This window comes from Rhamphochromis longiceps, linkage group LG9, assembly GCF_057381845.1.
Source record: "Rhamphochromis longiceps isolate RC_006_pf linkage group LG9, R_longiceps_female_GT1.1, whole genome shotgun sequence".
NCBI lineage: Eukaryota > Metazoa > Chordata > Actinopteri > Cichliformes > Cichlidae > Rhamphochromis > Rhamphochromis longiceps.
Window position 1 is genome coordinate 10,737,781 of NC_140565.1, and position 25,170 is coordinate 10,762,950.

Consider the following 25,170-nt stretch of genomic DNA (forward strand, 5'->3'; position numbering starts at 1 on the left):
TGACGTCAGCAGTAGAAAAAATAGAAAAAGTAGAAAAAGCAGGAGTGTCCCTCCTCCAGAAGAAGCGGAAACGTTTTTTCTTCTTTTCCATGAGCTTTTCCACGACCACTTTTTTCTCTAGGATGAGGGTTCTCAACTGATCGGTTGTTTCTTCAACTTCCTTCTCAAGTTTCTGGCATCTTTGCTCCATTTCTTTTAATAGATTGCACTTGTCTGTATTTTGCTGTTGTTTTTCCTTGTGCATCTTTTCTAACTGCTCATTTCTTCTTGTGATTTCTTGAAGCTTACGCTGCAGGTCTTCATTTATTTTCTCTTGTTGCTGCTTTTGTGCAAGCATTTCAGCGTTTTCACACTTCAAGTTGTCTGAGTTCAACAACATCTCATTAATGACCTCTGAGTGTTTTTTCGCCATTTCATTGATCCTACGCTGCATCTTTGAACGTCGTTTTTCCAATACTTCTCCTTCCAGTTCAGGTGTTCTGTCCTTCATTGTATTAATTTGTTCAGTTGTAGATTTCTTCTCTCCAAGTCCTGGAGAATACGTTTTTTTTCTTTTTCCTGTTGCTCTTTCTCTTGAAGAAGCTCTTTATTTTTGCACTCTGTTTCATCCAGCCTGACTGGATTTGGATTTATTGAAGAAGGACCACCAAAATCTTTGTTCTATTTGGTGTACATGTTAAGAGTTGCTGGACTAACAGTTGGTTTGATTTGCTTCAGAGAATCCTCAAAGTCTTTCATCTTAATGTTGCGCACCTCAGCAGCAGCTATAACACGGACTTGTTCTGGTGCCAACTCTCTTATTGGGCCAAGTGCAGCATCTTTGGCTAATGCTGTCAAATCGCTCCCTGAATATCCTTCAGTCACTTTTGCAAGACAGGACAGTTCGTCTTGGCTCAGTGGACTCCCGTGCGTTCCCAAAAGATTTTTCAGCAGCGTAAATCTTGTCTTCTCATCGGGTAAGGTCACATATACTCTTTTTGCAAAGCGCCTTAATATTGCTTCATCGAGCTCCTGGGGCCTGTTCGTTGCTCCCATTACAAGTACTCTGTCATCCTTTCCTGACTGCAACCCGTCAAACTCAATGAGGAACTCAGTTTTTAAACGGCGAGAGGCGTCGTGCTCCCCCTCCCTCCTTTGACAGAGCAAGCCGTCCACTTCATCGATGAAGATTACTGAGGGCTGTCTCTCTCTTGCAACTGCAAAGAGTGCTCGTACGAGCTTCTCGCCTTCTCCCACATATTTGGAGGTCAAACTAGCAGCACTGATGTTGAAGAATGTTGCATTAGACTCTGCAGCAACTGCTTTGGCGAGCATGGTCTTCCCATTTCCTGGTGGGCCAAATAAAAGCAAGCCACGTGCAGGAGCTCTCAGACCAGTAAAGAGATCAGGTCTTAAGGCAGGAAGGATGACAATTTCTTGAAGTGCTTGCTTTGCCAGATCCTGCCCTGCGATGTCATCAAATGACACAGTCGCTCCACTGTATACAATTTCATTTGTAATTAAGCTGACCAGTTTACTGTCCACATTCTTTTTCATATCCCTCTTCGGGGGCTGTTTCACAGCTGCCGGTCTTCCATTCTGAGTTTTTCCCACCCGAGCGGTTTTCTTTGCATCAGTTATTCTTAATGGAGGTCTTACAGAAGTGGAGGGTCTGATGGTGGTGGAAACACCTGCGGGTTGACTTTTAGGAACTGACTTTGGCTTACTTGCAATTGTTTTGGTCGACATTTCTCTTGCGCGACTTCCCCCCTGTTCACAGTCATAACACGGTAAACTAGTCATAAACGAAAACGTTTAGGCTATTTATCGCATTTAAAGGTCTTTCTTTGGGACAACGTCACAGAACACAGAAACGTCACAGGGCTTTGGAGCGTGATGTTACAGAGGTTTACAAATACTTTCAAATATAGCTCTGGTCGAACGTTTGAAGGCTGCGAACAAACTGACTAAAACTTGCTGCTCCTGACCCCTATTTATAGAAAAACTTCAAAGGCTCAAAGGCATGTGCTTGTGACATCATCACATGTCCTTGTGACATCATCACATGTCCTTGTGACATCATCACTCTTCATGAATCAGATTGTCACATGACATTTTAGAATGGGGATGTTTTTTTTTAAACCGTTTTCAAATTTAACCCTCTGTGGTCCAGGGTATAATTGGCCGTTCTTGACTATTTTTGATTTTACCTCTATATTTCACCTTTAAAATATGTTTTTCTTGCCTTATTTGGCACCATTATTTTCAGCACAACCTCAAATATCTGAAATTTGAGTTATTGTTTTCATTTTGGTATACTATATTAGCACAGTTGATCTAAATTAATAACACAATAAATTGTGTGTGCATCTCCTGTTTTGTCATGGTTGTATGTCCCGGTTCGTGACAGGCTGCATGAGCTCATCTGGTGGGAGTGTAGTACTGTAGTATTTCAGGCATAAAAACGTGGTTTTCACAGACCTTGTCACAGGGTCTGAGTCTAAGATTCAAATTGTAAACACACAAACACTCAGGCTTGCTGCAAACCTTAGCTGATCCCCCGTGGGCTTAATTTACTGCCATTGTTTACGCACCATTGTAATTGCTTCTCTAGTTTGGCATTACACTTTAATTATGGAATGTAATTATATTTTGTCTATTTTTAGTTGTGGCATTGTGTTGTAATTAATGAAGGGCCTGCACACTCCAATATCAATTTACAATTTAAATTCTCCACAGCATGTTTAACTACATTATGTTGTGCCTTTCCAGAATCCCAGATTTACTTACACATCTCCCTTTATGATACATTAGTACTACATTTGACCTAAACCTTTTCCATCCTTTTTCCAAACTCTCATTCATTTTTTACCTGATAACCAAAAACTGTGATAGTGAAAGGCTGAAATATTTCTAGGGGTATGAGATTTCTGTGTGTTTTCTGTAGGTGAGCAGCTGCGAGAAGTTTGGCTACGGGGTGATGGTGACACAGGTGGCAGCAACTGCTCCGGGAGTTGTGGCTCTGCACAGTTCAGGTACTATTGCAGTTATTTGGACACAACAAACACTTGTCAGCTGTGATGCTTAAGGCTTATATTATAAGTTGTTGTTGTTGTTTTTGTGTTGTCGGTATAAAGGAGACTTAAGGCAGCTTAGGGAGAAATGTATTTGTCAAACCGTTTTTGTTTGGGTAAGAAAGAGTAAGAAGAGGCGTTCTTTTTTGATAAATGGATTCACATATCAGTTGTATACTGATACTAGGTTTATCCATATGCAAAAGGCTCCAGGAAATACCGTACTCTTGTCAAAAGAGGTCAAAAAATGAAGCTAGTGAACAAATATTTTAATCCTGCATTCTTTCTATTGGCTAGAAGGGGCGACTCAACTGGTTATGGGAAAAGAAGTCTGATTACTTATCAGCCCTTCGCTTATAACAGCACCGCTGCGTTCTGAAACCTATTCTCTCCTATGACTTTACCCACGCAAGAACAGTTCCCTGCTGTGTTGAGCAGCGCTGGCTGTGGAGCACTCATGTGTTCCATGATGTGACATATGTTTGTGCCATCGATAAAAAGGCAGACTGACAGAAAGAAGGATGACCTCAAAAAGTGATATAGTCCAGACAGAGCTTACAAATGATGGGCCATTTGCTAAACCTGCAGCACACACTGCTTTCTATGTGAAAGAACCATTCTGTGAGAAAAACTCTACTGCTCATTTGATCTATGACCTCTGAAAAACAGTTCATGATTTCCATTACTATTCAATTATATAAAAAAAGTACATTCCCTGGGTTATACAGCACTGATATGCAAAGCTTAATTGTATATCTGTAACTCTAGAACTGCAGTATTTATAGTTTTCTTAGTTTAATATTTCAATTTCATATTCTTCTTCTAAGTATAAAATCCCTTTTGTTATATTTGTCTCGTTAATTTAACTGAAATACACTGAAAATTGCTCACAAATTAAGGTTTATGTGTCAATACAAATGCAGGTTTTATTGCTGGGAGCTTCCCGTGATGCACTGACTATTTCTTCTTCCATGACACTAATGTTTTGTCTTTGCTTCATCATTTATGTACTGTACTGTATCCCCAGTTTTCCAGCGAGGGCTGCGTACATTTTGATTGCATTAACGTTTTTATCCAGCCTTTATGTGCAAGCTTGAGCTGCAAAATTCAAATGTAGTTACTGACAGGCCAAAGTGCAACAGGGAAGAGATTAAATGGGATCAAAGGGAGTGGCATTATAAATTCCTTCCTTCCTGAGATTCAAATCCTCCAATCAAAACGGTGCCAGCAATGCAAAGACAGATTTCTTTAAAAGATTGCACACAATAACAAAGTCAGTCGTTTATTTATTAAAGCACTGTTAATAATTTTAGTTGCTGCTATTTCAAATAAATGTTTGGTACAACAAATTTCTCCGTGTTCTGTCTCAGGCTTTATTCGGGCCCTGGTACTAGAGCTATGGTCTGTTCTTGAGTGCAGCAGTGACGACATCAGAGTGGTCCGTCCCAAACCAACTCCCATTGACCCCACAGATAGGAGTTGCATTAAGGTATTGTATGTATGTGCGTGCGTGTGTGTGTGAGAGAGAGGGAGAAGGAGAAACTTCCTGGAGCCCACAATGCCCCAATTTTTAGATATCTACATAATAGTACAGACACAGATCTCTTAGAAGTTTTGCTTTTCCATCATGTTTTTAGCTCACTGGTTACAAAGGTGTTTAAATTGATTAAAATTAAATTGATTCCAATTATTATTAACCCAGGACTCAGAATAGTGGTCCATGTGTTGCTGTGATACCAGCAGCCATGTAGAAAATTCACTTGTGAATATTCATATTTAAGAAACTGGCAATAGTGATTTTGTTAACAAGAAAGGCTTTTTGCTGATTGGTTTATGGGTGTCTGGGCAAATAAGCCTTACTTTCATAAGACTGCATTTTTAGTTATGTTTTTGGCAGAATTTCTCTCAGGAAAGCTTCAACAAGCTCCAGCGTGAGCCTGTCTGTGTGTGTCTGATGCTTGGCCTCTGACAGCAGCCAAGTCATCTCTCTCAGAGAGACTAGCCAAGTGAATACGGACAGCCAGTGATGTGTAAACTGTGTCCTGCCACAGGCGACTTTAAAGTCTGCCTTATCAGTGGGTTATACATATATGCTGAGGTCAAAGGAAAACTAAATATACACACACCAGCACTTTGGTGAATTAACTCGAGTCTTTGCTTTAATCTGTGCTAAGTACAGTAGGAGGTTTGGTAGTACATATGAAGATAAGTTCACACATGCACAGAAACATCAGAAGACACATGAAAGTATAGATATTTCTATTTTAGAAAAAAAAATCCATCGTATCTTGTTTTTTTCTTTACGTTTCTTTGAAGCTGTTTAATATAATCTAAGTTGTAGCTCGTTTGTGCAAGTGTCTCTCTTTTTTTCCTTTGATGCTTTTGATGATATGTTTTCCCTGTTCTACCAGACCCAGTGAAAAATGCAGGGAGCTTTCCTGTAGTTTAATATTCTTCAGGCTGCAATAGGTTTCTGCTCAACCACTCTGCTCAGAATATATGTCTTATTCAGTTTTGAGAGTGTGGTAAACCATGTTTTATCTTTGCAATCATAAATTCTTTTTACATTTTGTTTTGCTTTGAATACTACAGATATTATTTGTCATATTATCGGTAGTGTTTGTAGTTGAATAGTGTTATATTATTATTATGTGTTAGGATTTGATCAATCCATGACGTGCACAAATGCATTCACAATGGTCTTTAAAAGCAAATACATTTTTTCTCTCTAACAGCTGCTGTATTTACTTTCCTCTTCAGTCCTTCCTGTACTTGGTCAACCTCCTCTCCTCTTCCCAGTCGGTGTGGCAACTGCTGGGCCGACAGTCTTTGGCCAACAAAAGCGAATACACCCTGAGGGAGATGCCAACCTCCATACCTGTAAGTGTTTTTCTTCTTCTTCTTTTCCACACACTGCAGTTTTTTTTTGTCATCCATCTGAGGGCATGTTTGCACTTTTTATTTGGCCTCCAAACACCACCCACCCATTTGTTTTACTTCAAACGCATTCAAATAAACCCTCTCACACTGAGACTGATATACGTTCTCCACCTTACCCATTGTAAATTTCCACACAGTTTTCGTTTTGCACCCTATCCGGTGCATTCTTGTTCAAAGCCTCTCATTTTACTCCACAGGATTTGATTGACAGACTGATTGCCGTGAATTCGGATGGGAAGATTCATTCTCTCTTCCACTACGAAGAGAGTCACACATTCGGCCTAAGGTGGGATTCATTTTTTTTTTCATATTACTTAACATCAGTGGGGAAGTAGACGATATCAGATTATCACCTGGTGACTGCACACACACTTCAGCCTCTGGCAATAGGAGACTGGCATGGTGACGTAATCGGCCTTAAAATGCGGCCTTTAAGGCTGCAGACCCTGAATTGGGATACAGCCTCTGAATCGCTGCATCTTGTAGCTGTGTCGTCTTAAATTGGTCATGTGATTTTGACGCGCCGGCGCGTCCGGCAACCCCAGAGGTTTAACTTAATATTTAAGTGTCTCTTGGTTTTAGACTAGTTGTTTAGTCTAATTTGATGTTTTAAACCAGAAAAGGAAGAAGAGGGCTTAGAATTACAGGTAAGAACTGCTCAGTGGTATGTGATAAACTGTAAATGTAAAGCTTACAGGTCAGTCCTCATGTTTTTAAATCAGATTTTGAGTCTGTACATGGCACATTATGCTTTTGCATGTTGTGAAATGTGCTGCAAAACAAACTGAGGTAAACTAACTGGTTTACTGTGATGGATTTAAAGTGTGTGTGACTGGTGCGCAGTGGCTGTGGTGCTCACGGTCAGAGTTCAGTCACAAAGAGGGTAACAGAGATGAATTTAAAGTTAAGGTGATGGTGCTTAGATTCATTCACAGACTGAAACCTTCACACCAACTTTATCCTGTGTCTCTTAGTTTTAGACTAGTTGTTTAGTCTATTTTGATGTTTTAAACCATATCACAGGGTTTTTACTTCACCATTTACGGGGTTTTAACAAGCAAACAAAAGACAGATCGTGATGTTTGAAAATGTTTTGGAAATATTCTTTAAAGATTAGATGTAAAATACGCAGAGGATAAATTCAATTGGTTTATTAGTTTATTACATAAGTTGAAAAAAAGTTAAACAAGTAAATAAAGAAACAACGTAAAAGAAAAGTAAACAAAACAAATCGGTAAATAAAGGAAAATGGTAATAAGAAGGGGAAAAAAAAGAAAAGAGAAAACCCCAACAATCCCCTCTGAGCAAGCACTAGGCGACAGTGGGGAAGAAAAACTGCCTTTAAACGGGCAGAAACTTCCGGCAGAACCAGGCTCACGAGGGGCAGTCAACTGCCGGGACTGGTTGGGGTGAAAAAAGATGAAGGAGAGAGGGAAGAAGTGTTAGGAGAGAAGGGGAGAGGAGAGGTGAAAATTAAGATGGAACAGAGGTGGAGGGAGACGAGGTGACGTCAGCAGTAGAAAAAATAGAAAGAGTAGAAAAAGCAGGAGTGTCCCTCCTCCAGAAGAAGCGGAAACGTTTTTTCTTCTTTTCCATGAGCTTTTCCACGACCACTTTTTTCTCTAGGATGAGGGTTCTCAACTGATCGGTTGTTTCTTCAACTTCCTTCTCAAGTTTCTGGCATCTTTGCTCCATTTCTTTTAATAGATTGCACTTGTCTGTATTTTGCTGTTGTTTTTCCTTGTGCATCTTTTCTAACTGCTCATTTCTTCTTGTGATTTCTTGAAGCTTACGCTGCAGGTCTTCATTTATTTTCTCTTGTTGCTGCTTTTGTGCAAGCATTTCAGCGTTTTCACACTTCAAGTTGTCTGAGTTCAACAACATCTCATTAATGACCTCTGAGTGTTTTTTCGCCATTTCATTGATCCTACGCTGCATCTTTGAACGTCGTTTTTCCAATACTTCTCCTTCCAGTTCAGGTGTTCTGTCCTTCATTGTATTAATTTGTTCAGTTGTAGATTTCTTCTCTCCAAGTCCTGGAGAATACGTTTTTTTTCTTTTTCCTGTTGCTCTTTCTCTTGAAGAAGCTCTTTATTTTTGCACTCTGTTTCATCCAGCCTGACTGGATTTGGATTTATTGAAGAAGGACCACCAAAATCTTTGTTCTATTTGGTGTACATGTTAAGAGTTGCTGGACTAACAGTTGGTTTGATTTGCTTCAGAGAATCCTCAAAGTCTTTTATCTTAATGTTGCGCACCTCAGCAGCAGCTATAACACGGACTTGTTCTGGTGCCAACTCTCTTATTGGGCCAAGTGCAGCATCTTTGGCTAATGCTGTCAAATCGCTCCCTGAATATCCTTCAGTCACTTTTGCAAGACAGGACAGTTCGTCTTGGCTCAGTGGACTCCCGTGCGTTCCCAAAAGATTTTTCAGCAGCGTAAATCTTGTCTTCTCATCGGGTAAGGTCACATATACTCTTTTTGCAAAGCGCCTTAATATTGCTTCATCGAGCTCCTGGGGCCTGTTCGTTGCTCCCATTACAAGTACTCTGTCATCCTTTCCTGACTGCAACCCGTCAAACTCAATGAGGAACTCAGTTTTTAAACGGCGAGAGGCGTCGTGCTCCCCCTCCCTCCTTTGACAGAGCAAGCCGTCCACTTCATCGATGAAGATTACTGAGGGCTGTCTCTCTCTTGCAACTGCAAAGAGTGCTCGTACGAGCTTCTCGCCTTCTCCCACATATTTGGAGGTCAAACTAGCAGCACTGATGTTGAAGAATGTTGCATTAGACTCTGCAGCAACTGCTTTGGCGAGCATGGTCTTCCCATTTCCTGGTGGGCCAAATAAAAGCAAGCCACGTGCAGGAGCTCTCAGACCAGTAAAGAGATCAGGTCTTAAGGCAGGAAGGATGACAATTTCTTGAAGTGCTTGCTTTGCCAGATCCTGCCCTGCGATGTCATCAAATGACACAGTCGCTCCACTGTATACAATTTCATTTGTAATTAAGCTGACCAGTTTACTGTCCACATTCTTTTTCATATCCCTCTTCGGGGGCTGTTTCACAGCTGCCGGTCTTCCATTCTGAGTTTTTCCCACCCGAGCGGTTTTCTTTGCATCAGTTATTCTTAATGGAGGTCTTACAGAAGTGGAGGGTCTGATGGTGGTGGAAACACCTGCGGGTTGACTTTTAGGAACTGACTTTGGCTTACTTGCAATTGTTTTGGTCGACATTTCTCTTGCGCGACTTCCCCCCTGTTCACAGTCATAACACGGTAAACTAGTCATAAACGAAAACGTTTAGGCTATTTATCGCATTTAAAGGTCTTTCTTTGGGACAACGTCACAGAACACAGAAACGTCACAGGGCTTTGGAGCGTGATGTTACAGAGGTTTACAAATACTTTCAAATATAGCTCTGGTCGAACGTTTGAAGGCTGCGAACAAACTGACTAAAACTTGCTGCTCCTGACCCCTATTTATAGAAAAACTTCAAAGGCTCAAAGGCATGTGCTTGTGACATCATCACATGTCCTTGTGACATCATCACATGTCCTTGTGACATCATCACTCTTCATGAATCAGATTGTCACATGACATTTTAGAATGGGGATGTTTTTTTTTAAACCGTTTTCAAATTTAACCCTCTGTGGTCCAGGGTATAATTGGCCGTTCTTGACTATTTTTGATTTTACCTCTATATTTCACCTTTAAAATATGTTTTTCTTGCCTTATTTGGCACCATTATTTTCAGCACAACCTCAAATATCTGAAATTTGAGTTATTGTTTTCATTTTGGTATACTATATTAGCACAGTTGATCTAAATTAATAACACAATAAATTGTGTGTGCATCTCCTGTTTTGTCATGGTTGTATGTCCCGGTTCGTGACAGGCTGCATGAGCTCATCTGGTGGGAGTGTAGTACTGTAGTATTTCAGGCATAAAAACGTGGTTTTCACAGACCTTGTCACAGGGTCTGAGTCTAAGATTCAAATTGTAAACACACAAACACTCAGGCTTGCTGCAAACCTTAGCTGATCCCCCGTGGGCTTAATTTACTGCCATTGTTTACGCACCATTGTAATTGCTTCTCTAGTTTGGCATTACACTTTAATTATGGAATGTAATTATATTTTGTCTATTTTTAGTTGTGGCATTGTGTTGTAATTAATGAAGGGCCTGCACACTCCAATATCAATTTACAATTTAAATTCTCCACAGCATGTTTAACTACATTATGTTGTGCCTTTCCAGAATCCCAGATTTACTTACACATCTCCCTTTATGATACATTAGTACTACATTTGACCTAAACCTTTTCCATCCTTTTTCCAAACTCTCATTCATTTTTTACCTGATAACCAAAAACTGTGATAGTGAAAGGCTGAAATATTTCTAGGGGTATGAGATTTCTGTGTGTTTTCTGTAGGTGAGCAGCTGCGAGAAGTTTGGCTACGGGGTGATGGTGACACAGGTGGCAGCAACTGCTCCGGGAGTTGTGGCTCTGCACAGTTCAGGTACTATTGCAGTTATTTGGACACAACAAACACTTGTCAGCTGTGATGCTTAAGGCTTATATTATAAGTTGTTGTTGTTGTTTTTGTGTTGTCGGTATAAAGGAGACTTAAGGCAGCTTAGGGAGAAATGTATTTGTCAAACCGTTTTTGTTTGGGTAAGAAAGAGTAAGAAGAGGCGTTCTTTTTTGATAAATGGATTCACATATCAGTTGTATACTGATACTAGGTTTATCCATATGCAAAAGGCTCCAGGAAATACCGTACTCTTGTCAAAAGAGGTCAAAAAATGAAGCTAGTGAACAAATATTTTAATCCTGCATTCTTTCTATTGGCTAGAAGGGGCGACTCAACTGGTTATGGGAAAAGAAGTCTGATTACTTATCAGCCCTTCGCTTATAACAGCACCGCTGCGTTCTGAAACCTATTCTCTCCTATGACTTTACCCACGCAAGAACAGTTCCCTGCTGTGTTGAGCAGCGCTGGCTGTGGAGCACTCATGTGTTCCATGATGTGACATATGTTTGTGCCATCGATAAAAAGGCAGACTGACAGAAAGAAGGATGACCTCAAAAAGTGATATAGTCCAGACAGAGCTTACAAATGATGGGCCATTTGCTAAACCTGCAGCACACACTGCTTTCTATTAAATACTGCACGTGCAAAGTATGTATAATATGTGCTTGTCCAATAGATATGCTGTCTTAGCAGCTATTTACAATGTTACATAAGAAACAAATGTGGGATCCAACCACCATGCTACTAAAGAGACACTGTGCGTTTCCCCTCCAAAGCAAACCCTCCACTTCAGTGATGGAGTCATGCAATTATTCTACTGGGGTGAAGACAGTTTAATTACAGCATCACTGCAATAACAGTATCCATCCAAAAAAAAAAAAAACATCAAATAAAATTTTAATTATTTCTAAATAAGAAATTCGTGATAAAACAGTTTTCCAATTAACCACTACATAACAGTAGTGTCTAGTTCTTATTTGGTAGGAAATGTCCACCAGTGCTGTAACGTTTTCAAAAATAATAGTAAAAGAAAAAAAGCATTTTGATGAAAAACTAAACCAGCGTGACCTACTGTACAAGTTTGTTTAGGCTGCTTTTGCAGCAGTGCTCTTTATAAAGTCTCCAGGGTGTGATAGTAATAAATCATCTGTGAATGAAACCTTTTACACGTTTAAAATCACTTTGTCTGCCATAGGCAAGAAATCTGTTCCTATAAATACACCGTTTAATTATGTGTTCGCATTGCAACTGCTGCTCTGCCAGAAGTGTAGGTAGAGCAAAGTCAACCTATACATTATACATATCCTCATATTTGAACATTCAATATCAATATATTTTCCACATATTGTGAATATAACGCTGAGTCCTGCCTGACAGCACATTCCCATGAGTGTGCAGAGAGGGAGAAACACGCAAACACCGTGACGAGACAAGAGCACGGGCAGTGTGATGTTACTTCACCTCTAGATGGCACTATTGCACAACCTACAACCTTCTGCATCGTTTCACTGGAATGGATGACAAGTACAGTGCAAAAACAATAACAGGAACAAACTGAGTCCGATATGATATACATATTTATGCCAAAAAAAAATGCCCGTTTGATCTTGTGTTTCCATGTAGGAACAGGGAAAAATGTCTATATTGTGTTGTCTGGTTCACCTCGGCAGAGTTCTATGGCTTTGGCAGGAGGGTTGAGAGGAAACAGAAAGGGCCTTTACCGCCTGCACCTGGCATGTTTGTGATGAAGCAGCTGCCTCTACTCCTGCTGAGCCTCCTCCCTGTACCTCTGAACCCGAGTGAGCAGAGAGCACCGACGGTCATGCACACACACAGATACTGTACACTTCAACAGACACTGGAGATACAAATGATGGGCCATTTGCTAAACCTGCAGCACACACTGCTTTCTATGTGAAAGAACCATTCTGTGAGAAAAACTCTACTGCTCATTTGATCTATGACCTCTGAAAAACAGTTCATGATTTCCATTACTATTCAATTATAAAAAAAAAAAAGTACATTCCCTGGGTTATACAGCACTGATATGCAAAGCTTAATTGTATATCTGTAACTCTAGAACTGCAGTATTTATAGTTTTCTTAGTTTAATATTTCAATTTCATATTCTTCTTCTAAGTATAAAATCCCTTTTGTTATATTTGTCTCATTAATTTAACTGAAATACACTGAAAATTGCTCACAAATTAAGGTTTATGTGTCAATACAAATGCAGGTTTTATTGCTGGGAGCTTCCCGTGATGCACTGACTATTTCTTCTTCCATGACACTAATGTTTTGTCTTTGCTTCATCATTTATGTACTGTACTGTATCCCCAGTTTTCCAGCGAGGGCTGCGTACATTTTGATTGCATTAACGTTTTTATCCAGCCTTTATGTGCAAGCTTGAGCTGCAAAATTCAAATGTAGTTACTGACAGGCCAAAGTGCAACAGGGAAGAGATTAAATGGGATCAAAGGGAGTGGCATTATAAATTCCTTCCTTCCTGAGATTCAAATCCTCCAATCAAAACGGTGCCAGCAATGCAAAGACAGATTTCTTTAAAAGATTGGACACAATAACAAAGTCAGTCGTTTATTTATTAAAGCACTGTTAATAATTTTAGTTGCTGCTATTTCAAATAAATGTTTGGTACAACAAATTTCTCCGTGTTCTGTCTCAGGCTTTATTCGGGCCCTGGTACTAGAGCTATGGTCTGTTCTTGAGTGCAGCAGTGACGACATCAGAGTGGTCCGTCCCAAACCAACTCCCATTGACCCCACAGATAGGAGTTGCATTAAGGTATTGTATGTATGTGCGTGCGTGTGTGTGTGAGAGAGAGGGAGAAGGAGAAACTTCCTGGAGCCCACAATGCCCCAATTTTTAGATATCTACATAATAGTACAGACACAGATCTCTTAGAAGTTTTGCTTTTCCATCATGTTTTTAGCTCACTGGTTACAAAGGTGTTTAAATTGATTAAAATTAAATTGATTCCAATTATTATTAACCCAGGACTCAGAATAGTGGTCCATGTGTTGCTGTGATACCAGCAGCCATGTAGAAAATTCACTTGTGAATATTCATATTTAAGAAACTGGCAATAGTGATTTTGTTAACAAGAAAGGCTTTTTGCTGATTGGTTTATGGGTGTCTGGGCAAATAAGCCTTACTTTCATAAGACTGCATTTTTAGTTATGTTTTTGGCAGAATTTCTCTCAGGAAAGCTTCAACAAGCTCCAGCGTGAGCCTGTCTGTGTGTGTCTGATGCTTGGCCTCTGACAGCAGCCAAGTCATCTCTCTCAGAGAGACTAGCCAAGTGAATACGGACAGCCAGTGATGTGTAAACTGTGTCCTGCCACAGGCGACTTTAAAGTCTGCCTTATCAGTGGGTTATACATATATGCTGAGGTCAAAGGAAAACTAAATATACACACACCAGCACTTTGGTGAATTAACTCGAGTCTTTGCTTTAATCTGTGCTAAGTACAGTAGGAGGTTTGGTAGTACATATGAAGATAAGTTCACACATGCACAGAAACATCAGAAGACACATGAAAGTATAGATATTTCTATTTTAGAAAAAAAAATCCATCGTATCTTGTTTTTTTCTTTACGTTTCTTTGAAGCTGTTTAATATAATCTAAGTTGTAGCTCGTTTGTGCAAGTGTCTCTCTTTTTTTCCTTTGATGCTTTTGATGATATGTTTTCCCTGTTCTACCAGACCCAGTGAAAAATGCAGGGAGCTTTCCTGTAGTTTAATATTCTTCAGGCTGCAATAGGTTTCTGCTCAACCACTCTGCTCAGAATATATGTCTTATTCAGTTTTGAGAGTGTGGTAAACCATGTTTTACCTTTGCAATCATAAATTCTTTTTACATTTTGTTTTGCTTTGAATACTACAGATATTATTTGTCATATTATCGGTAGTGTTTGTAGTTGAATAGTGTTATATTATTATTATGTGTTAGGATTTGATCAATCCATGACGTGCACAAATGCATTCACAATGGTCTTTAAAAGCAAATACATTTTTTCTCTCTAACAGCTGCTGTATTTACTTTCCTCTTCAGTCCTTCCTGTACTTGGTCAACCTCCTCTCCTCTTCCCAGTCGGTGTGGCAACTGCTGGGCCGACAGTCTTTGGCCAACAAAAGCGAATACACCCTGAGGGAGATGCCAACCTCCATACCTGTAAGTGTTTTTCTTCTTCTTCTTTTCCACACACTGCAGGTTTTTTTTGTCATCCATCTGAGGGCATGTTTGCACTTTTTATTTGGCCTCCAAACACCACCCACCCATTTGTTTTACTTCAAACGCATTCAAATAAACCCTCTCACACTGAGACTGATATACGTTCTCCACCTTACCCATTGTAAATTTCCACACAGTTTTCGTTTTGCACCCTATCCGGTGCATTCTTGTTCAAAGCCTCTCATTTTACTCCACAGGATTTGATTGACAGACTGATTGCCGTGAATTCGGATGGGAAGATTCATTCTCTCTTCCACTACGAAGAGAGTCACACATTCGGCCTAAGGTGGGATTCATTTTTTTTTTCATATTACTTAACATCAGTGGGGAAGTAGACGATATCAGATTATCACCTGGTGACTGCACACACACTTCAGCCTCTGGCAATAGGAGACTGGCATGGTGACGTAATCGGCCTTAAAATGCGGCCTTTAAGGCTGCAGACCCTGAATTGGGATACAGCCTCTGAATCGCTGCATCTTGTAGCTGTGTCGTCTTAAATTGGTCATGTGATTTTGACGCGCCGGCGCGTCCGGCAACCCCAGAGGTTTAACTTAATATTTAAGTGTCTCTTGGTTTTAGACTAGTTGTTTAGTCTAATTTGATGTTTTAAACCAGAAAAGGAAGAAGAGGGCTTAGAATTACAGGTAAGAACCTCAGTGGTATGTGATAAACTGTAAATGTAAAGCTTACAGGTCAGTCCTCATGTTTTTAAATCAGATTTTGAGTCTGTACATGGCACATTATGCTTTTGCATGTTGTGAAATGTGCTGCAAAACAAACTGAGGTAAACTAACTGGTTTACTGTGATGGATTTAAAGTGTGTGTGACTGGTGCGCAGTGGCTGTGGTGCTCACGGTCAGAGTTCAGTCACAAAGAGGGTAACAGAGATGAATTTAAAGTTAAGGTGATGGTGCTTAGATTCATTCACAGACTGAAACCTTCACACCAACTTTATCCTGTGTCTCTTAGTTTTAGACTAGTTGTTTAGTCTATTTTGATGTTTTAAACCATATCACAGGGTTTTTACTCCACCATTTACGGGGTTTTAACAAGCAAACAAAAGACAGATCGTGATGTTTGAAAATGTTTTGGAAATATTCTTTAAAGATTAGATGTAAAATACGCAGAGGATAAATTCAATTGGTTTATTAGTTTATTACATAAGTTGAAAAAAAGTTAAACAAGTAAATAAAGAAACAACATAAAAGAAAAGTAAACAAAACAAATCGGTAAATAAAGGAAAATGGTAATAAGAAGGGAAAAAAAAAGAAAAGAGAAAACCCCAACAATCCCCTCTGAGCAAGCACTAGGCGACAGTGGGGAAGAAAAACTGCCTTTAAACGGGCAGAAACTTCCGGCAGAACCAGGCTCACGAGGGGCAGTCAACTGCCGGGACTGGTTGGGGTGAAAAAAGATGAAGGAGAGAGGGAAGAAGTGTTAGGAGAGAAGGGGAGAGGAGAGGTGAAAATTAAGATGGAACAGAGGTGGAGGGAGACGAGGTGACGTCAGCAGTAGAAAAAATAGAAAAAGTAGAAAAAGCAGGAGTGTCCCTCCTCCAGAAGAAGCGGAAACGTTTTTTCTTCTTTTCCATGAGCTTTTCCACGACCACTTTTTTCTCTAGGATGAGGGTTCTCAACTGATCGGTTGTTTCTTCAACTTCCTTCTCAAGTTTCTGGCATCTTTGCTCCATTTCTTTTAATAGATTGCACTTGTCTGTATTTTGCTGTTGTTTTTCCTTGTGCATCTTTTCTAACTGCTCATTTCTTCTTGTGATTTCTTGAAGCTTACGCTGCAGGTCTTCATTTATTTTCTCTTGTTGCTGCTTTTGTGCAAGCATTTCAGCGTTTTCACACTTCAAGTTGTCTGAGTCCTGGAGAATACGTTTTTTTTCTTCTTCCTGTTGCTCTTTCTCTTGAAGAAGCTCTTTTTTTTTGCACTCTGTTTCATCCAGCCTGACTTTCAGCACTTCGTATTTTTTCTTTATGCCTTTGAGTTGGTCCTGCATTTGTGTGACCCCTTCCTTTTTCTGTCCGAGGATTTGTGCAGTTTGTTCCATAGCTTCATCAAGCGTTCCTTGGAGCGCCTGATTCTTTTGCTCCATGTTTTGGAGATCCCTTTGCATCTCCCCAATAGTAGCATTCGCGCGTTGAAGCTGGGCAGACGTTTCTTTTAATTCAGCACTCTTTGTCTTGTTTTCCTTCATCAGGAACAAAATCTTCTGTCGTGCTTCACCAAACTTTCCTTCCCAGGCCTCACTAATAATTTTTGTGTAAGGCTGGCGTTGCTGTTGTTTTTCCAGCTCTTGATTTCGTGCTTCCAATTGTCTGCACTTCTCCTCCAGTTGAAGCTTCTCTTCTTCAATTTGTTTAATTTTTGCATGTAGGTCGGAGTTTTCCTGTAATGTCCTTTGGACTGATGAGGCACCAATGGATCGTGTCATATCAGGCTTCCCTCTTGAAGTGAGTGGCTGGCCAGACCTCGAAGGAGAGGCAGCAAGATTGTTTATTCTTTGTTGGCATTTTCGTGGATACATTTTTAATCCTGTGCACAGTGACTCTGAAGAGGTTTACAAATACTTTCAAATATAGCTCTGGTCGAACGTTTGAAGGCTGCGAACAAACTGACTAAAACTTGCTGCTCCTGACCCCTATTTATAGAAAAGGCTCAAAGGCATGTGCTTGTGACATCATCACATGTCCTTGTGACATCATCACATGTCCTTGTGACATCATCACTCTTCATGAATCAGATTGTCACATGACATTTTAGAATGCGCCCCCTGCCGCCATCACAGTAGGCCAGACAAAGGATACAGCTTCAGCTATGGTGGTACGTGTGTAGTCGGTTGCAATGTTAGATCTCACGATCGTGAAGGCAAGAAACTGGATTAATCTTTTAATCGTTTTCCATCCTGGCGGCAACGTGAGGGATCCCATGTATCCGATATCACCAAACAAAGACGCCAGGCATGGATTGCAGCGGTGAGACGAGCGGATATCGAGTTCCGTGCAATCCCCAGCTTTTTGTTGGTTTGCTCGCGGCATTTTCTCTCCGGTGAGTTCTAAAGTAATTCATATCACTATCCGATTGTTGAGTCTGACGTCACTAGCCGTGTCTGGGCCTAAACTCTGCTGCAGGTCCATATATCAAATGATCACTGTGGCATTACTGAGAGTTAAAACACTGTCTTAAGTCTTTCATCTTTAATAAAATTATCAGCGTTCTGCTCTACCAGGTGTAACAACTGAGTTAAACATCCAGGCATCCATGACAATGGAATTTATGACATATGAGTTAGAAGTTAGCAGCAAGTTAGCTCGCTAGCTTCTATCTAAATACAATATAGCATGTCCTGACTGCGGGGTTTTGGAAACAAATTAAAACGTACAGCTTTCTTATCACTTCCAACATAAATGAAGACAGAAAACTAAACAGCAGTGACAGTGGCTGCAAATTTTACCAGGGTTTTAGTCAAATGCCCCCCTGTGATTTTACCTGCACCCTGCGATTTGATTTTTAGTTATTTTAACAGCAAACTGAAGAAAAGCCTTGACTCCGTTGCTCCACTCACCACCAAAAAGATTAACGTAAAACATGCATCACCCTGGAGAAACGAAGAAGTCAAAAAACTCAAAAGAAATTGCAGGGCAGCAGAAAGGAGATGGAGGAAAAATAAAAATAATATCAACCATCAAATATTTTCCGAGCAATTTAAAATGTACAATAATACATTAAGGAAGTCAAGAAATTCATACTTCGCCAAAATAATCAGTATTAACAAAAATAATCCCAAGGTCCTCTTTTCCACCATAGATCATTTATTTAACCCTGATTTTAACAGCTCCCAAAGAACCCCCACAGACTCGCTCTGTGAGCAGTTTGCAGACCACTTCAGGGGAAAGATCAGCGCCATCAGATCTGATATTTTATCTAATCGCGATATGATTGTAAACACATCTGAGGGCTCGATTGTACCTGAGGAGACACTGGACAGCTTTGTCCTGGTTAATGCTGAGAACTTTCAGAAGGTTTTCTCCACAGTGAGACCCACCACATGTCTTTTAGATCCAATCCCCTCTTCACTCTTTAAAACACTTTATGGATTTTTTGAGGCTGAGCTTTTATACATGATGAATTGCTCTCTTCAGTTGGGTGTCTTCCCTGCTGCCTTTAAAACGGCGGTGGTGAGGCCCCTTCTGAAGAAGAGCAATTTGGATTGTAATGATTTTAATAACTACAGACCTGTATCCAACTTACCATTTTTAAGTAAAGTCTTAGAAAAACTTGTTTTTACTCAGATTACTGATTTTCTCAATGATAGACAGATCCTGGAGATATTCCAGTCTGGATTTAGGGTGAACCACAGCACAGAGACGGCTCTCCTAAAGGTTTTAAATGATCTTAGATGTAACTGGGACGCCCAAAAGCTCTCAGTCCTGGTGCTGCTGGATCTAAGCGCAGCCTTTGATACAGTAGACCACGCTATTCTTTTAAACAGACTAAAACACATGGTGGGCCTCTCTGGTGCTGTACACAACTGGTTCACTTCCTATCTCTCTGACAGATCTTTTATGGTGAGTATGGATACATGCTCCTCTAAGATCCATAAAATGACATGTGGTGTGCCTCAAGGGTCGGTTCTAGGCCCTGTACTTTTTAATTTGTATATGTTGCCTCTCGGCAGTGTCATCAGGAGGCATGGAGTGAACTTCCACAGTTACGCTGATGACACGCAGCTGTACATCTCCGTGTCTCCTGATGACACCAGACCAATGGATGCCCTTTTTAACTGTATCTTGGATATAAGATCTTGGATGGCAGAAAACTTTTTACAGCTTAACCAGGACAAAACTGAAGTTTTAATTGTCGGTCCTGAAGCTCAGAGAGAGAAACTCTTGTCTAAATTAGAGGCATTTTCACTATGTCCTTCGCTACAAGTGAAAAACCTGGGTGTTATTTTTGACTCTGAGCTTGGTTTTATCCCACATGTTAAACATGTAACCAAAATTGGATTTTATCATCTAAAAAATATAGCCAGAGTCCGCCCTATTCTCTCTCGGGCCAACACGGAGATGCTGATGCATGCTTTTATTGCCAGTCGCATTGATTACTGTAATGCCCTGCTCTCTGGTCTTCCTAAGAAGAATATTTCAACTTTACAACTCTTGCAAAACTCGGCAGCTCGTGTGCTGACGAAGACCAGAGGGCGGGCCCACATTACACCGGTTTTAGAATCGCTGCATTGGCTCCCCGTGTGTTTCAGGATCGATTTTAAAGTTCTTTTATTGGTTTTTAAATGTCTTAATGGTCTTGGGCCTTCTTATCTCTCAGATCTGCTTTTACCATACGAACCCTCGCGGACCCTGAGGTCCTCTGGTACTGGCCTTTTGATTGTCCCTAAAGTCAGGACACATACTCACGGAGAGGCAGCTTTTCAGTGGTATGGTCCTCGTCTGTGGAACAGCCTGCCGGAGGAGCTCAGGGCCGCAGAGAACGTACATGTTTTTAAGAACAGGCTCAAGACCCACCTTTTTAATTTAGCTTTTACTTAGCGTTTATTTATTTTTTATGCTTATTTATTCTATCCTGTTATTCTATTATTAATTTAGGATTTACCTAATATTTTTTGATTTTATTCTTATTCATTTTTTAATCTTCTTACTCTATTTATATTTATATTTATATTGTATCCTGTTCTTATTTATTTTATCATTTTACCCTGTATATATCGTATTGCGTCATATCTCCAGTGTTTCCTCGGAGGGCGCTCTCTGCACCGGGGCTGTTATTGACCGTGGCTGCTGGTCTCTGGGGTCCTCTCAGCCTGGTTGGGGGGCTCCTTGGCCTCCCTCCGGCTGTGTGCCCAGCCCGGAGGCTGCGGTCTGTGACCGGCTCCCGGTGCAGACGGCTCTCTGTTATAATGTTTCCTCACTTGGCTCATGCGAGCCCAGCCCAATTTTTACTCTTTAAGTGTGCGCGTGTGTGTATGTGTGTGTGTGGGTGGGGGTGGGGGGATATATGTGTATTGAGAGTGTGGGGAGTGAGTTGGAGGGTGGGGTGGGCTGCTTTTAACTATGTAAAGCACTTTGTGCTACATTTTTTCTGTATGAAAAGTGCTTTATAAATAAAGCTTGATTGATTGATTTGTAGGGTTACTGAAGTTGGGCTAGCTGGTATATAATGATGTGCTACGTGACCGCTAGTAACACAGCTATGTTAGCACAATATAAACACGCTAACTTTTTTTCCACTCGATAAAAGTTAACGTGAGTGTTCTCGGTGGTCAGGAACAAATGTAATCGCATGGCAGGATGCTGTAAAAGGACCAAACCAAAAGGCTTTTAGTGGGTTTTTTTTTCAATGCGCTGCGGTCATAGATAATGAGATAAAACATGCTAATGTGTGATGCTGCAGAACCACGTCATGTCGACTGAGTAGCTTTTGATTTGGCATTATTGCAGGCAAACCAGCATATGAAATGGATGTAACAAATCCAGACTGGGCACCAACACTGCACATGGGGCACGACGACAAACCTGTGTCAGACTCGGACCGGCACGCAAGGCGTATGCAACGGAAGCGAAAAAGAGCACCCATTGCAGGTAAACACCCCCCTCTGAAAACATACTAAATTGCTCTTATGGTACACTAATCCGCACATAACTTAAAGATGAATCACACACCTGTCATTGGAATATTGGTGTACATTAACCTTAAGTCTATGCACTATTTTTTATCTTACAGGCTTGATGATCGATGAAGGTCTGACAGAAGAACAACAACCATGTCATGGAGGCAGTGGACAGCAGTTGTGTTGGACAAGTGGAGGTTGACGTACCAGCTGCAAATGTGGACAGTGGTGATGGGAGTGACAGCGTCACGGAAGCTGAAGGGCAGACGAAGGACTGTGTGTGCAGTCAACAGGGCAGAGCAGAAATAAACCGGCTGTTGGAGGAGAACAGACTGCTTCGAGCACAGTTGCAAAAGACAGAGCTGAATGAAACTTTCTTAAAGGACGATACCGAAAAAGTAAGATATTACACTGGACTATATTGTTATGCTGTCTTAATGTCCCTCTTCAACACTGTCAAAGATTTCCTGCCAATACCGAAGAAACTGACAGGTTTCCAAATGCTCTTACTCACACTAATGCGTCTGAGACTTGATCTTCCAGTCCAGCATCTTTGTCATCTATTCCATGTGTCGCACAAAACACTGTCTTCTGTCTTCACCGATACCATTGATGTTTTGTATGCCCACTTAGGAGCACTGGTGCACTGGCCTGAGAGGCACTGTCTGCAGGCGACAATGCCTCCACAGTTTACTGAAACTTTTGGAAAACGAGTAGCAATCATTGTTGACTGTTTTGAGATTCGAACAGAAAGACCATCTAATTTAAAGGCACGCGCACAAACATACTCTCATTACAAGGGTACACAGACCATAAAATACCTCATCGGGATTACACCCCATGGAGCTATTTCTTTCATTTCCAGGGGATGGGGGGTCGTGCATAGAGCAGGGCGATATGGCCAAAAATATTTATCACGATATATATTTGAAAATTTGCGATAACGATATAACCGACGATATAATTGATGCGAGACAAAATACAACTCCACAACATTACTAGCGCAAAAAGACAACCTTCCATTTATTTTCACTTAAACAAGAAGCTGGTTTTTATGTACATTAAAGCTTTATAAAAATGTAACAGTGCAAATGCAAATTCCTTGCTGAAAGTTTAACCAAAAGGCATTTCCAGTAGAAATGGGCTGACATATCCTGAGCATAACCATGTATAATATCCACTGAAGTTAAAAAGAGGTGCTTTGCAACATTAAACTGCAGTGTGCAGTACGCATTTTTCGGACCATAAGGTGCACGGGATTATAAGGCACATTAAGCGAAACAAAGCAGTCAGATAAATCAAACTTTATTAAACTCATTCTTCTTGCTTCCTCCACTTCTGTACCATTGATTCATTAATGTTGAATTCTCTGGCAGCTGCTCTATTCCCATGTTGTTGCAGTATATTAATGACTAACCTGGTATTGTGGATAGATTATCTCAGTTGTTCTCCTGACTGAAGTTTGGTCCGTTTACAGCATCCTGCCATGCGATTGCATTTGTCTCTAACCATGAAGAACCTTCACGTTAACTTTTATAAGTGGAAAAGTGTTAGTGTTCGTCCTCCAGCTTCACTGTTTATGTTATGCTAACATAGCTGTGTCGCTAGCGATCACGTAGCACATCATTATATACCAGCTAGCCCAACTTCAGTAACCCTACAAACGTCACTGCTGTTTAGTTTCCTGTCTTCATTTATGTTGGAAGTGATAGCAGAGCTGTACGTTTGATTTTTTTCAGAAATCTCTCAGTCAGAACATGCTATATCATGCTTAGGTAACTAGCGAAACTAGCGAGCTAACTTCCGCTAGCTTCCTGCTAACTTCTAACTCCATTAAATGTAATAACTTTTTGTTTTCATGGAAGTTAAACTTTATAGTTACACCTGGTAAAGCAGCAATGCTGATCGTTTTACTAAAGATGAAAGAATTTAGACAGTTTTTAACTCTCAGTGATGCTGCAGTGTTGTTTGACCTGAAGCATACGGAGTTTAGGACCCAGATTACTCCCAGATTTAAGAGCATCTTAGTCCGACAAATACGACAATTAACGACGACCGCTTTCATGTTCTGCAAAAAAATGTGCTTTGTCGTGTATCTGACAGACAAACACCAAACCAGTTCCACATCACGGAAGTTGCACCATTTTTACAAACCAATTCTGGTTCATCTGTTTCACTCAACAATCGGCCATGTGCGTATGAAAACAAAGGCACTGCGCATGCGCGTTTTACTCCCATTCTATCGCGATATTTCATTTTCCTATCGTTGCCTAACATTATACCGGTATTACCGTGAATGGTATAATATGGCCCAGCCCTAGTCGTGCATCAGATAAACACATCATAGAGAGATGTGGCATTCTTCAAAAGCTGTTACCAGGGGACGTAGTATTGGCTGACAGAGGCTTTGACATCAGAGATGCTGTAGGAATGATGTGTGCGGAGGTCAAGATTCCAGCTTTCACAAAAGGCTACTGTCAACTTGATGCAAGGGACGTTGAACAAACGAGAGCAATTGCCCACCTGAGAATTCATGTTGAGCGAGTAATAGGTAGTTTGCGCAACAAGTTCAAAATGTTACACACAGTCTGATTACTCTTATCATGTGAGGCTGAAGACACAACACTTCTTGATAAGATCGTTAAGGTTTGCTGTGTTTTTGTTAATATGTGCCCCAGTGTTGTTGTCAAACCAGGGCCAAATGACACTTGCTCCTGTTGAGTATTCTTAAAGCTGTTCTTTTGGATGTACTGTACATTGTAAATAGTTGTACTTTGTGTGAAGTTGTTTTAATAAAACAAAAAAGAATAGTATATTTGTTTGTTTTTCTTTATTATAGATCTATTCACATGTACACAGCAATCACATAAAAATGAAATGCAAACTATTTACATCGCACCACACAGCTGTCATCAATCTTTAACCACAACATGAAACATTACAGGCTATTTAGAGCAGCACGTTGTTTCGAGAAGTATTTCCCAACAAGTTCAGGAAGGCACATTTTACGAAAGAAGTCTTGTGCTTTCTTTAAGCGCGGTTTCCAGAAATCCACAGCAGGGAAGACGCGAGTCACAGCAAGGTCTCTCTGTGTCCACACAACGAGGCCACAGTGGCTGGCGCCCGTAACAAAGACTCAGCGTCTCTGTTGTGTAAACACGCCAGTGATTGGGGTAATGTGGGTGACTGTGTAGTGTAGTTGGTGTAATAGTTTTCGACTCCACACAGTCACTGCTTTGCTGTGCTTCTGCAGCGTATCCAGTAATGGTGACAAATCCTCCAGCGTTGCAATAGGAAGCTGCTCTTAAGCGCAGAAAGAATTGTTTCCAGGGATTTCTATTTGTATCCAGCTTGGCGTGCAGGATCCTTTGTGTAATCTATGCTTACATATGTATTTTACACACAGACAATGTGAAAAATACAACACATTGCTATGGATTGATGCTGAAAGTGCTAATTGCACTAAAAAATTTAGCTGAAAAAAATAACACCAACTAAATAGATAAGCATGTCTGTTAACAAAAACCCCCAAACGCTTTACCCAACTGGGGTTTTTCAACTACCTCACTGACAGAATGAGCCCAGGTATTGCCAGTGCCACTGATGGAAATGAGCCACAGCAGCTCTTCAGCACCTACAAATGAGACCTGCCCACACCAACAAGCAAGAAGGGAGACCAGGTGGCGAGCATCGCCACACTTTCCAATCCAATAAACTACCATTGCAGTTAGTAGTAAGTGGTTGATTAGTGCAGCAA

The 25,170-nt window shown here is 40.6% G+C and overlaps 1 protein-coding gene and 1 pseudogene across 2 annotated transcripts; one reads left to right on the forward strand and one right to left on the reverse strand.

Moving 5' to 3' along the window:
• Nucleotides 1-597: 597 nt before the first annotated feature.
• LOC146661716 (uncharacterized) lies at nt 598-11,019 on the reverse strand (annotated as a pseudogene).
• Nucleotides 11,020-16,530: 5,511 nt separating this feature from the next.
• Nucleotides 16,531-24,226, forward strand: LOC146661717 (uncharacterized). 2 transcript variants are annotated; one of them, XM_085418218.1, is made up of 3 exons: nt 16,531-17,836; nt 21,244-21,384; nt 21,527-24,226. In XM_085418218.1, the coding sequence occupies exon 3, from the start codon at nt 21,572-21,574 to the stop codon at nt 22,355-22,357; it is 786 nt and encodes a 261-aa protein (XP_085274344.1). In that variant the 5' UTR covers nt 16,531-17,836; nt 21,244-21,384; nt 21,527-21,571; the 3' UTR covers nt 22,358-24,226. The 2 variants fall into 2 exon arrangements, with proteins under 2 accessions (XP_085274344.1, XP_085274343.1); XM_085418217.1 differs by lacking the exon at nt 16,531-17,836 and having other exon boundaries at nt 20,854-21,384.
• The last annotated feature ends 944 nt before the right edge of the window (nt 24,227-25,170 follow it).